General features: G+C 41.1%; 2 protein-coding genes across 2 annotated transcripts in view; both read right to left on the reverse strand.

Annotated features, from left to right (window-relative positions):
* The window catches only part of LOC140307547 (ceramide kinase-like), a 71,274-nt gene extending 67,793 nt beyond the window's left edge, over positions 1-3,481 (reverse strand). The window contains exon 1 of the mRNA XM_072386486.1: positions 3,470-3,481. The gene's annotated coding sequence lies outside the window, so the exon portion shown is untranslated. The remainder of the gene's footprint in view (positions 1-3,469) is intronic.
* Positions 3,482-6,582: 3,101 nt separating this feature from the next.
* Positions 6,583-12,320, reverse strand: LOC140306736 (zona pellucida sperm-binding protein 3-like). Its single transcript, XM_072385331.1, has 10 exons — positions 12,221-12,320; positions 10,866-10,970; positions 9,464-9,768; positions 8,619-8,737; positions 8,386-8,489; positions 8,105-8,282; positions 7,559-7,676; positions 7,388-7,470; positions 7,035-7,135; positions 6,583-6,629 (listed from the first exon to the last, which is right to left on the reverse strand). The coding sequence occupies exons 1-10, from the start codon at positions 12,318-12,320 to the stop codon at positions 6,583-6,585; spliced, it is 1,260 nt and encodes a 419-aa protein (XP_072241432.1).
* Positions 12,321-13,319: the final 999 nt, after the last annotated feature.

Below are 13,319 nucleotides of genomic sequence, written 5' to 3' on the forward strand. Positions count from 1 at the left end.
TGACACTCATATTTCTGTGATGTCTGTACTGTGTGAACATTTTTACCACTTCAGGATGGTCGGAAGCCTGAAAAATAACATTGTCCAAAATAAAAAAGTGATTACGATCAGGAGGGAACAGATTTTCATCTTCAAAAGAATGAGGCAATCCTTCCACAAATTTGATGATTTTATTCATCCGCTGCAGTTCAGCATACAAAGGTGGGAAGGAGGTATAAATTCAAACAATTTTATCAGGTACAACATCCATCACATGGTTAGACTTTTCAAAAAAACTTTTAGGAAAAAACGATTTCCCACATCCGCTGGGCCCCACAATCAGACATGAAAAAGGAGTCTTTAGTCTGGGGTCAAAATCAATCTCCTTCACATCAGAAAATTGATTTCTGATCTAGTAGGTGTAACTCTTGGGTCCTGCTGCAACAAATTCCTGAATTGTGTCATCCCCCAGCTCATCGGTCAAATCCCCCAGATAGTTTCCCAGTTTCAGGGGAGTCTCACCCTTTTTCTCCACATTGATCAGACTGTCTGTGTCTATGTGGAGAATTTTGTCCTGCATTAGTACCAGACAACTATAAAGTTTTAAACGTGGATATGCGGTGGTAAATGCTGCAATGAATACATTGTTTTCTTTGTTGGGAGGAGAGATGCATCGTTTGTTGTAAGTCCACTGCAACATGCACATGTCAGGGTATAGAAAGTGGAAGTAGGTAATCTTGTATTTACCCGAGAACATGAAATTAAAAAATTAATTCGAGTCAGTGATGATAGTGGTCTGATGGAGGTCATTCCTTTGCGCAAATTTCCCCCAGAAACTGTTTAGACACAGTTTAGCCACTTGTCTTTTAGTAAGGTTCACCTCTTTTTTGCTGGTATCCAACTGAATACCTCGATGGAGTTTCTAATCTCTGACGTACCTTAACTTACTCTCCTCATCAAGTGCATCTGCGGGATATCCTGAAGCCTCTTGTTTACCCTTAAGAAATGTGTGTATGTAGTCTACGAAGATTGAGCTACTGCTTCTGTCAAAGTGCCACACCTCTGTGATTTTAGCAAGACGATAGCTTTAACGCCTTGCTAAACTCCACACTCACCCACACACCTGTTAGTGCTCTCTCCTCATCACCGTGGTTGCAAGCACCTGCCTGGTTATTCATTTCAGCACACGTGCGACAGAGAGTGAATACAAGTTTACCGTGAGATGACTTGTAAGGTTAAACAGGGAAAAACAGCCCGCGCGGAGGATAAACAACAGCTCTTATGAAACCAAAGTAGCTGTCAGGGTCATCAAAATCTTTGCAGATAATTCTGGGATGGCCGAGGGGGTAAGGAAAGCTGCAATTTACATAGGGGTAAAAAGATGTAAAGTCAGCATAGTGCACAGTTTCAGCTACCCCCGCAGCGTACCTCAACCTGAGTTCGCAGGTCTGACCACCATACAGTGCTTGTCTGGGAGAGAGAGGTTCGGGGCCGTTAAAGCTCTTTAGAAATTCAATCACCTCCGGATGGGAATTTTCCATCTCAGTCCAGCCGTGCTCCCACATGAACTGCAAACGAAGACCATACACTGACTGAAGCACTCTCTCACGGGTCTCTGCATAGAACTGTTGGAATGACGCCTTCCTCAACGAACATGTGTCCTAAGGCAGATAGCAGATGGGGCATCCGTGAAAGAAACAACTGTAAAACTCAAAAGCTACCCTCACACCATCAATTTCTGCATAGGCATCTACGTGATAGGGGCCGATTCCCTTTTCCCCTGTGTTTAACGCGTGGCTAATGTCAATCCCTCTACTTAATGCTAACCACTCCAGCCACAGATCACAATCACTCACACGCATTTTGGCTTGGGGTCTCTCACAAGGTTCTTTGTGTCTGCTGAAGCACAACGAATTACGACAGCTCCTGTTGCAATAGCCACAAAACACAGGGCTGAAGTTCTGAGTAGCACAAGATGGGTTGTAACACACAGAGCAGTAACCAGGACAGTAATGTGAGTGGGGCTCATTGTAACTGGTGTAGCAGTGTTCACAAATGTATCTTGACCCGATAAAACCTTTGAGGTTTTTTATAGTAATGGTTTTGGAGTATTAACAGAAAGAGAGGTCTTACTGAATCTCTGAAATCAGTCTCAAATTTACACAGAGCTTGGTCATCTTTGGTTCTGTGAAACACCACAATTTTTCTGTTTAGGATTTTTTCAAATTTTCCAACATCACTGAAAGATACAGGCGTCTGATCAGTCAGACCCGCCAGACGCTGCCACTCTCTACCCTGTACAAAGGCCTGATTATCAGTAAGGTTAGGGTCAGAGACATGTGCGAGACTGATGGCAAAGCAGAGCTGATTGTCACAATTATCTGTAACGTACGTGACGCTTTTTCTTATGGATTAATTCGCATTCTAAGGTTTTTGAAGCCTTCCGTTTTGCGCCCCCTGTGGGGTTTCTTACTACCTGAAGGATTAACTCCAGGTTAGTATCAGAGGCAATCTCCGCGTTCAATTAAGTTAACTCATTTAAAAAGTCCAGAAAGGCTTTCAGGATTACATCAGACTCGTCTGTGACAGAAACGGTGATGTGTTGAGAAATATTCTCACTTACTAATTCTATCTGGACGACATCATTACAGCTGGTGAGTGATTGCGCTGTCTCTGCCACTTCAATAAGATTGTTCATAACCACTGAAGTGAACTCAGCGATGTCAGGCATTATATCAGGGCACAGACGCGGTATTTTGACGGGACATCTTATTTCAAGTTGAAACGTTCACGCTCAATTGGTTGAGGTGTATCTCTCTGATTCTCATCAGGGATGGCTACATTCTCCTGATTCAAACCCCTACCATGTTGCCGAGTTTGTTCTGCTGCAGCTGGAGAAGGTATAAATAAGATTTTGTGAGACAGTATCTGATGCTACAGCTTGAGAAGCAGGATTTGCTGAGGCTGTATCTAGTGATATGGCACAAGGAGTCGTATTTGGTGAGACAATATTCGAGGTTCTAATTCATGTAACAAACCGGTTTCATCATTTTCATCTTCTTCAATATCCGTACAAGATGATTGGTAATCTACATTAAGGAGTGCATACTCGAGCAGTGTAAAGTAATTTCACACATGAACCGGTATGGGTATGTGTTGCAAGCTGGCCTCACAGGAACTACAACATCAGATTCTGTCAAATTGAAACACAGTTTAATACCATAAAAAAACCTTGCTTAAGTATACACTATGTGAAATATGCATAGATGTTACCAGGTAATGCTCTCATTGAAAGCAGCACGGAACAGTGAACAAAGCAGTAATAATGTATCAACAGACTTATTTTATAGAGGGTTACACATCGCACTTCACGTGTTCTACTGAAAACGCTGCGCTGTTTTAATCACTACCCCTCCCACCCTCACTCTCTCCCTATGCATCACATCCCTATTGATGACGTATGACGCTTACGCACACGTAGGAAGTCCACACGTTTTTTTACATTCAAATGTTTTTCACTGCGGTTGCTGGCTTATACAGGGAGAAAAGAGACGTGAGAAACCAGAAAAGAATGATGTTTTTTTTGTTTATCGAGGGGTTCGGGGCTGTCCAAGGTTATGTCAGATGCTTTATCCCCCTCTTCTCCACGAACAGGCCCCCCCACCCCGAATAGTTGCGCTGATATGCAGCCTAGTACAGCGTGTGCCTTTGGCCGTCGCTGCCTCAAGGTTGAAGCCGGTCGCTGGCGACTCAGGCCACGGTATTAGGGGGAAGAAACGTATGCTCGGTGGTGTGTGTAACACCGATGATTCCAACTCCCCCTCCTCTTTAGTGGAAACCACACGCGGGGTAGCAGCACCCGGAGACCAAGCTGAAAACTGATTGTTCCGAACAGGGAGCAATCTTCGTCGTAGCCGAGTTTTATTCAGGGAAAGTATGTTTTCCCAGCTTGACACGATGGAAGTCAGGTCTACTTCAAACACTGCAGGGTTCTTCCTCCGGGGAAACCCTTTCTCCACACTGTTTAATAAATCTGTAAACAGTTACATCTGATGTTATTTCATTGTAACATTTCACTTGTAGGTTATTGGAGTTTGAAGAAACAGTACCATAATCAGCTTGTGTCAATATGAAATCGTCCAGGTCGTCGTCTGTCATGATGGGTGATACAAGTATAAGTATACATGCATTCATATGTTTATCATCACATCTTTTTACTCACTGTTGAATAGTCCAAAGAGGTCCGAAGAGCCGCCGGATGTTTGTGTATGTCAACTCTTGTTTTCCATCCTAAAAAAGTTGTTTTTACTATTACACGTACTGACCTAAGAGATTTAAAGATTTAATGGAGACTTATGTGTACCAGAGTCCATGATTCCAGCCCTCTCGTGTTGAGTCCTTGAAGTAAATGCCTGAACCGTCATTTTTATAGTCTTACATCCCCTCCACAGAATTTCAATTAATTTGTTCTCCACACTTACCTTAGCTGCATCTTACAATTAGTTACAGATTATTGAATCGGTTTCATTCTGAGCAAAAAAAGAGACCGCCATTGTATGGTGTATTCCTGTGACCCTCGAGACATGTCAACCTGATACAACCAGATGAAAACCTTATGATGTACCTGGTCTGTCTGTGAACCGGTAACAGAGCATGATTGTCAAGACTGTATCACCCTATATTAATCCGTTTCACCTCCCGCAATCCTGACACTACACTGCATTCACAGGGCACCTGGCTCCTCACCACAGCGTCAGATATTCAGTCAGATTCAGGCAGATGTAAACCCTAACAGAATGCCCCGTCTCTTACTGAAACAGTAACAATGCAAAATCCCTCCCCTGTCCACTCATTGGCCCTCAAACCCACAGATCAAACAATACCTCCCACATCCAATTATTTTCTCATCTTTACCTTACAGGGACCAGTCTTTGAAGCTGTCAAAAAAAGGAGGACTTTCTGGCACCCTGAGCAGCTTCTGTTGACAGCTTCTACAACTTAACCTTTCCAGTTAACTCGTAACCCTTTCTCTTATTTAAACATTCAACAAATATATTTCTCACAAGCTCCTGATCTTAGCTGTAATCAATCTTAACCCTACCCATAAACTCCCCCTTCCTTAGATGTCAAAGGCCACCTGACCAGATGTGAGCAACTACATCTATGTCAAAGGTCACCTGTCAAATTAGTTTGATTGATGGATAAGAGGTCAAAGGTCACATGACCAGATGTCAGCAACCGGATGTGGGTCAAAGGTCATCTGGCAAAATAGTTTGATCGAAGGGTGTCTTTATATTCTCTGATGTGCCTTCCCCCTGCCATATACATATACGTATTGAGAGAACTTGAATCAAGATTTCACGGGACATACCAAGCCTGGGATTTCAATACAGGATTATCGTCTGGTGACTCCAAAAGTGTAAGTGTTCGCAGGCACTGCAAGAGAATCCAAAGTCAGACAGTATGATATATTAATTTGATTGTGTTCCATGCGAATAGGTACTGCAGTATGTACCTTGTGTGAAGCAGACAGTTTCTGTGGCTGGGACAGAGTCTGTTACTGTCCCTCCCTGGATCCCCTCCATCACTGGCTGGCAAAATGTTCTTATATTTAATATTAACTTGCTGCTAGGTTCTTTTATGACCAGACAAGTGTGTTCTTTATGAATGAACAAAAGATAAAATAGCTCAAAGGGTAACATAACACACATTGTGGAGAATTCTTTGCACTTAAGCATACTCTACGTTTTCTGAGTAACATGCACCTCTACTTGCCACTTTCAAAGTAAAGTGTACAACAGTTGATTTGTGGACTTGAAAAGTAACTCCTTTAGTCCTTTAATTGTAGCCTAATTATGACAGTATGCCAGTGTGGTGTACAGTTTTGGACTACTTGCGCATTAAGCCGGCCCACTGTTGTCTGCCAGGCTTTCTCACCTTCTTTAATTATGGCATTGCCTTTTTTTTTTTTACTATGGGTTTACTATGAGGAGCTGGTGTTCAGCGGCAGTGAAATATGAAGCGCAACTTTTATCCATGTTGCCATTGGTGATTCTGTGAAACATCGGGTCCATTTAAGTATGCTGTGAGCATGCACTTATCCCAACTATCTTTGCCCGGCTTAACATAGCTGCGCCTTTTCATCTTGGCTCGGCAAACGTGCAACCAAGTAAGCCAGGATGCACTGACCAATTATCCTGGATTTCTTTATTCTAGTTTTGTGCAATATCCCACATGTTTAGATCCAATTGGAACAACAGCACATTGAGTTGTTTAAAACCTTTATCTACAGAAAACTCTAAGTGTACATCTTGTACAGGAAGTGGACCAACAGTTATTCTTAAAAGATGTGGATGCATATCAGATTTCAGATTAGTCCAATTTTTTTTTTTTTTTTTTAAAAACCCTCAAAAAAAAAATTTAAATAAAATAGGGAGTGGGCCAGAACAGTTTAGCAAAAAACTGCAGACTAGTTTTAACTTTGTTGGCATTTTTTTTTTTGCTACTGCAAAGTAACCACAAGAACCACACACAGGTCTGAGTGGTCTCAAGTGGATAGGTTTTATTATAGTATGCTGCATTTAAGTTTTTCCCATATCCAAATCATAGAACTCTGTCCTTCACAAAAATTGGTCCAACAATAGTTTCTCGTACCAGTGAAGGACCTGCAACACAGAAGTAATTAGATCAATATCAAAAGAGGAGGGTGAAGGGGAAAAGAAAAACAAAAAAACAAACTAAATTTCAATAAAATGTTGTGCATATAGGCCAAATTGACATGCAGACAGTCACAGGACAACCTTCCAATATAAAAGGGAAGCCTGTGCTCCAACTCAGTTCTTTAGATGATTGGACTAAATCTTTAAAGTACCTTGAGATCTGTTGTGATTTGGCACTATATAAATATACACTAAATTAAATTGATGCTTAATGACGTTTTAATCATTAGCAGAGAACTGCTCTTTTTGGTGAATTTTGAACAAACCTGGTTTGTTTACAGGACATAGCAAATACAGCAAATAGTTCTGGAGTCTTTTGTGCACCGAATGACTCATTTTCCCACCTACCTGTTCCAGTCAGCTCGCTCCTGCCACTTTTTCCACAGTCTGTGTCACAGCAGGAGCATGCATGATGGTTGCCACTAGCCTCCTTCCACCTGTCCATCAAAAGCTTTTATATGTTTGATGTAGGTAAACTGAAAACTCACATTTAAGAGCCAACTCTGAACAGGAGATTTGTCAGAATTTGATATGTCTGCAGTGTGTCATGCTTTTTTTCCCCTCTCTCTCTCCACTATTCATTGTAGTGTTACCCAACAATCCAAATTTTGTCTCCCATTATATCCAACTTCTGAGATGACGAATTGTCATTACAACTTGTCATTACTATGACTCAATTTGTGTCTCACCCGTTTGAGAATGAACAGGCCTTGTTTGTGGTACTGACAGGTGCAGCAGCTGATGTGGCCCTCAGACTGCAGGTGATGTAGAGCTGTGAAGAGACAGCAGAAACTTTTTTTTTAAAGCTGTGAGATGAAGCCTACAGCTGCCTGGTACAATAAGAGTTAAACTACTCTCACCACGCCACTGTGGTCCTGCTCAAACCTGAATGCCTCCACCTCAAACTGCAGTTTGTCATCCTGAGACCGAGGCAGGAACTGAGAGCTGGAGCCTGTTAGCTGACTGTCGAACAGACACCTAAGCAGAAAGTTTTATGGAAAAAAAAAAAATTAATATGAAAAACATGTTTCAATATGTACAGTCAAAAGAAGATCTAGTTGTAGTCCAAGGTTGAATGAAGTCTAAACTACTTTGAGTGTAAGAAAGGCCACAAAGTTTGTGTTAGATATTTTTTAGTGTATTCAAGTAAAAGAACAGCAGACCTTATGTTACAGCAGGGTGTCATACAGTAAAACATGGCCACAGTATAGTTAGCCCAGCCCCTCAAAACTGAGTTAAGACCAGAGGTGACAAAGCAGATCATGGACTTCCTATGGTCAAATTACATCAATACTATGTAAACTAGTTGAGGTCAAGGTTGCTCAAATATCAAAATAAAACAGCAATAAGCAGAGTATACTTCTGAACTTCAGGGAGGCTTGGGGGGGATAATTCAATAAACTTACCCACTGTTTCCCAGAAAGCTGTACCGAGGAACGGTGTCAACATTTGGGACTACAGTTGCCACACAGCTGTCCACCGTCGCTCTTAGAGGAATGTGATGAAACTGTTTGACTGAGGCTTCAAACTTCATTACGTCACCTAGTAGGAACTGAGAAACCGGGTGGGGGAACTGCCAGTCATCTGGGAGAACATATTTATTTAAATAAAGCGCAGTTTCAGTATTTGCATTTTGACTTAGGCATAAAGAAATTGGTAAAGACATCTGTATTAAAAAAAGACCCACCAGTCATGAGTTGCAGAGAGAAGTACAGACTTCCCTCTGAGTCTTTGCTGCCACTAAATGGAGTCCAAGTTGGCCTCAGCAGCCCACTGCTCACATCGTGCTTTCTACAAGGAGAAAAAAAAACAAACAAAAAAAACCACACACCTGACACTTCATGAAAAGTTTTGAGACATTTGGCTTCACCTTTTGTTGGATTCTTATTGGTTCAATAAAAGGATGAGGGGATAACAAACCTCTGATAGTGACACTGGATGCTGACAGAGACATCTCTTCCTCGAACAATGGAATCGTCTCCCAGTGAACTGGGAGTGTAGAACAACGTGAAGGCGTAGATAAATGAGTCCTCAGACATCTAGAACAGTTTAACATTTTAACTTTTGAGTCTTATACAATTCTGATAACCCACAGAATTTAGTTTTTTAGTCCAGTTTTAGAATTCCTTAAACCAGTTAAGCTCAAAACTGGAAAGCGGTTTAGGGAAACCCAGCTATGCAGGAGCCAGAAGCTTCTTGTGGATATTCACAATTGCCTGACACTACTCAGTCTGGACAAATCCTGTTTAGGAGCAAAACTATCTTCTATTGAAGACTTTGATTCCAGAGCCAATACCAACTATTTTACATTTCTAGACTTCCTTAAACATCCGGACTCTGTCTACTACAGTGAAATTATAGTACCAACAGAAAATCTTTGAAATATGCCCACAGCATCTCCTGTTTGTCATGATAAGTGGTCAAAGCAATTGTGAAAGTGATCTTTAAAATTCAAGTCAAGCTAGCAGAGGTGGATTCTTAGATATGCACAAAATGATAAACCATTGTCTCATCCATGTTGTCCCAAGTACAGCACAACACTGGTGTGCTGTAAGACACATGACTGAGTCTCCACCTCTGAAGATTAATTTGTGAAGAAAGAATATCCATAAGCTGAGGCTAACTTAACCACAGCTGAAAATGAAGTGATACAGTAAACTAAACAGGACATGACTTGGTGAGTGGATCAATTACACAACACACCATCTATAGCTTTAAATCGGTCAGATCTTATGGAGGGTAGTAACTCATTTAAACAAACTTACCAGCAGCTGGCTGCCACACCCATGTAGCTCAGACTCAAAGATTATGATTTGATCATCAATATCTTCTCCTATGGCAGCACATCCACCCAGAGTGACCTCTGAACCCAGGACAGGTTTACCAATCCCCAGCAGGTCTTTCTTGACCTCCACCCGGATAGTGTTCTCCCCACAGATGGCACTGATGCTCTCAGCTGGCATTGGAACCTTAAGCTCAAAGTTTGGGGGGAAGTGGGGCTCTTCTTCATCTGGAGGACTAGGATACCTCCAAGACAAAGGTTCACCGATAGACGGTTTCTCCTGCTGGACTGTTAAGAATGGATGGGTATTTGTTAGTTACTTTCCCCCCTGCTCTTCTCTCCCACCACCCTTCAAGGAATTTACATATTGACTTATAAGTTTAACAGCAGTTTATCCCATGGAATTCTTTTCTTGCATAAAACCAATATATGAAAACAACCAGTTCCACTGCTTTTTGTTGGTCATTAAGGTTTCATGACTTGTCACCAATGCTGGACAAACCCAAACTAAAGTTGATGTTTTCTGCTGTCAAGCCAGAGAATGCATCAGTGAACCCTTTATTTTACTTCTATACTTACATTTTCACGAGTTAAATTATCCAGAAGCATGAAAGTGAAAATAACTGCCGGTCAAATTCGCTAACTGCTAAACAAAGGGGAGCTTCAGTCCTTCACAGATAATCTTCTTTATCATTAAAAAAAAAAAAAAAAAAAACCCTCTTGGTAATCCTTTCAGTGAGAAAAAGGGATATCTTCCCACATTTCCATGGGTGCAACATTCAAATCAACAATTGAATTCATACCATCAGTGGGGCTTTTTGTATGAATGTAAAGACAGATATTTTATGCAACAATTCTTTATGAAAATTTGAGTTTTTGGTCTCTATGTTATCGTTTTAATCCAACAATATTTGTTACAATTTAATTTGCTCATGTTTATATGGTCTGTATGAAGCAAAACAAAATCATGAGGCGCAATCTAAAGATGGGGTTAATATTATATTAGTCAACTGTACCTTCAGGTTAATTGATTGAAGACAATACTAATAATTACATGGTCTGACAAGTTTCACAAAAGTAAGATTTACACACACAGTGCTTAAGCATCTTTTATAATTTTCATAGAAGAGGGAGCTTTACAAATATGGACTGCAACCTTTTTGACAAAAGATTATTCTCACACAGACACATCAGCTGACCCGTTGATTATGTTTAAGAAGAAATGAGAGAAGACAAAGAATATTTGAGTGCTCAGTCTTTTCTGTCTTAAACTAAGGAGCTACCAAGGTGAAATTACCAGAAAATAAATTCAATCAACAAAGTAGTACGTCGAGAATCAACAGTTCGGTCAGAGTTTGTTATTCTATGTTGTATTCCACATCTACCTGCTGGCTGCTGAACTTCAGACTGGTATGGTCGCCGGTGTTTAATCCTGCTGGCTGGTGGAAGAGTGATCTGATTGAACTTCTGAGCAGCTGCTGCTGCTAATGCTCCACACAACAACCAAAGGGAAATCCTGATAAACAAGTTCATATTGTTAATATGTTTTTTCTGTTTTCTCTGTTAGAAACAAACTGATCAGTGAAAAGGAAATTAATTTAAAGTAATGAATCTTGGCCCTCCCCACCATCTGATTGAGCTGATGGTTTCCAGTTGAGCCTCGTTTAGCCCCACTCACTCCAGACTCACCAGAGGTACATTAAAACACACAAACTTTATTTTGAATTCTTTAAGCCTTAGGATTCAAAGAAAAACTTCTTTGTCTGAATTTTGAGAAAACAAGTAAAAACGTTACATACAATACAATATAGTGATTCAAAATCTGTAAATCTCTTATCTGTAATATAGGGGGAACTATTTAAAAGTTGAATGTGTGGAGGGGAGCTGATTACTGTATGAAACAGACAGATTTTGATAGATGCCAATGGAGCTACTGCCCGCTGAGAGACCTGATGCCATGGGTGGACAAGGAAACTCTCAGGTAGACAGAAGAAGATAGGGAGGTAGGTTGTGATGTTGTGTGTATGTGAGATGGCTTCACAGAGAAAATTAGTTCAAATTGAATGACAGGCTGCTATGGTGATACACAGTTGGTTTTAGTTAGACAGAGGCAGACAGGCTGAGAACAAAAATTCCCCCTTAAGGAAAACCTGTGAAATCTTTTATTTTGATAGTGAGACATGTGTAACATAGCTCAGAACTCTCCTGGTTTGTTCAACTGGGCGCTGTATTTTAAAATGAGAATGAATAAGCCTTACTGTCGGTATGTTACTGTTACTGTATGTTAGAGTATTTTACTATGAAAATCTGAGTAAAAAGGCCTACGTCTTGGTATATGCCTTAAAGTACGATATGTTTTTATTTTGAAAGCCGGTCTAAAGTAGTCTTACTGCTGATATGTTCCTTTCAGTAATGTCGGCTTTTACTTTCGAAATCAGATGTCCTCACAATGGGCCTCGTGCAATAACCATTCGTACGAACAGATTTGTTCTGAAAGAGTGCGTACAACTGATGTAGGAGAACTTGCGCATTCACCAATTTTTTCGTATTTTAAGGTTTCTTTCAGACTAATGGATTGTACATTTAATTACTTTGAAGCAATCATAAATTAATATATACATTATACCCCTTAATTATGCTGACATTATTCTGTTTGACTTAAATTATACACGAACTGAAGGTTAATTTGACTCTGTATACTCTGTAACAAGGTCAATGGGAAGTCTAACCAGCAGCTGACTTGCTACTTTTGGATGCCATAGCGTGTCAGGCTCTTGGAAGAGAGAGTGTGTTCCGAGGCTGTGCAGATATCCTTGTGGAGACAGACGAATGGCTGACATCGCGATTTAGATTGTCAAGGACTGAGCTGCTGCAAATATGCAGCTTGCTTGAGCCACAACTCCAGAGAGAAACATGCCTATCAAATCCAATTCCACCGCACGTCCAGCTCCTCACCATCCTTGGATTTGTGGACACGAGAACCTTTCAGAGGAAGAGTGGAGACAGATCGGGTGTGTCCCAGTCCTCTGTGAGTCGTGCGCTCCCCTTGGTCATCAAAACTCTCATCACCCATACACCACTGTCGAACAAGTACACATTAAAAGGGACTTTCATGCCGTGGCTGAACTGCCAAACATAATTGTAGCAATAGACTGCGCACATATATGCATCAAAGCACCAGTGCTGTTGCGGAGCATATGTGGTATATAGAGCCATCAGTGATATATCAACATTGTTATTATTTATATGGTTGATATTACTTGCATTAAGATAAGGTCATGAGTGTGATGAAAATTGTCTGTGTGTTGTCTGATCGGGAAAGGTTTGTTTATTGTTTGACAAATGTGGTGATGCAGTGTCAAAGTCTCACCAGCAGAGGGCGCGTTCGCTACACTATGAACCGGGACAAGGGAAATCTCGCGAGAATACGCTGTGAGAACGGGAACACACACCTGACATGTGTGTGGTGTAACGTGATAAATAATATATATTTTTGGCTTTTTGCAGAACAAAAATAAAAGACTTTCAAATTAAATGTGTAGTGGAGGACAACTTCACTTTGTACCACGCTACATATTTTGGTAGCAGAGGATGGTTGATTCAACCCACTGGCCCAGTCGCATAGAAATATAGACGGACAGAGCAGAGAAGGACCATGGAGGAAGCAAGGGACGAAGTAAGCAGGATATTGCTGACGCTGGAGGAGAAGGAGCTTATTTCCCTGAGTGAGCATCTAAAGTGTGACGCACCTGTGGGGGGGTTTGCCAGCAAAACAAGACGCACCCTCATCAGGTTGGTGGAGACGACATTAGATGAAATCGAGGGGGATGAATAGTCCA

The sequence above is a fragment of the Leuresthes tenuis genome, unplaced genomic scaffold, assembly GCF_036924035.1.
Source record: "Leuresthes tenuis unplaced genomic scaffold, fLeuTen1.0.hap1 SCAF_5, whole genome shotgun sequence".
In the NCBI taxonomy this organism is placed as follows: domain Eukaryota; kingdom Metazoa; phylum Chordata; class Actinopteri; order Atheriniformes; family Atherinopsidae; genus Leuresthes; species Leuresthes tenuis.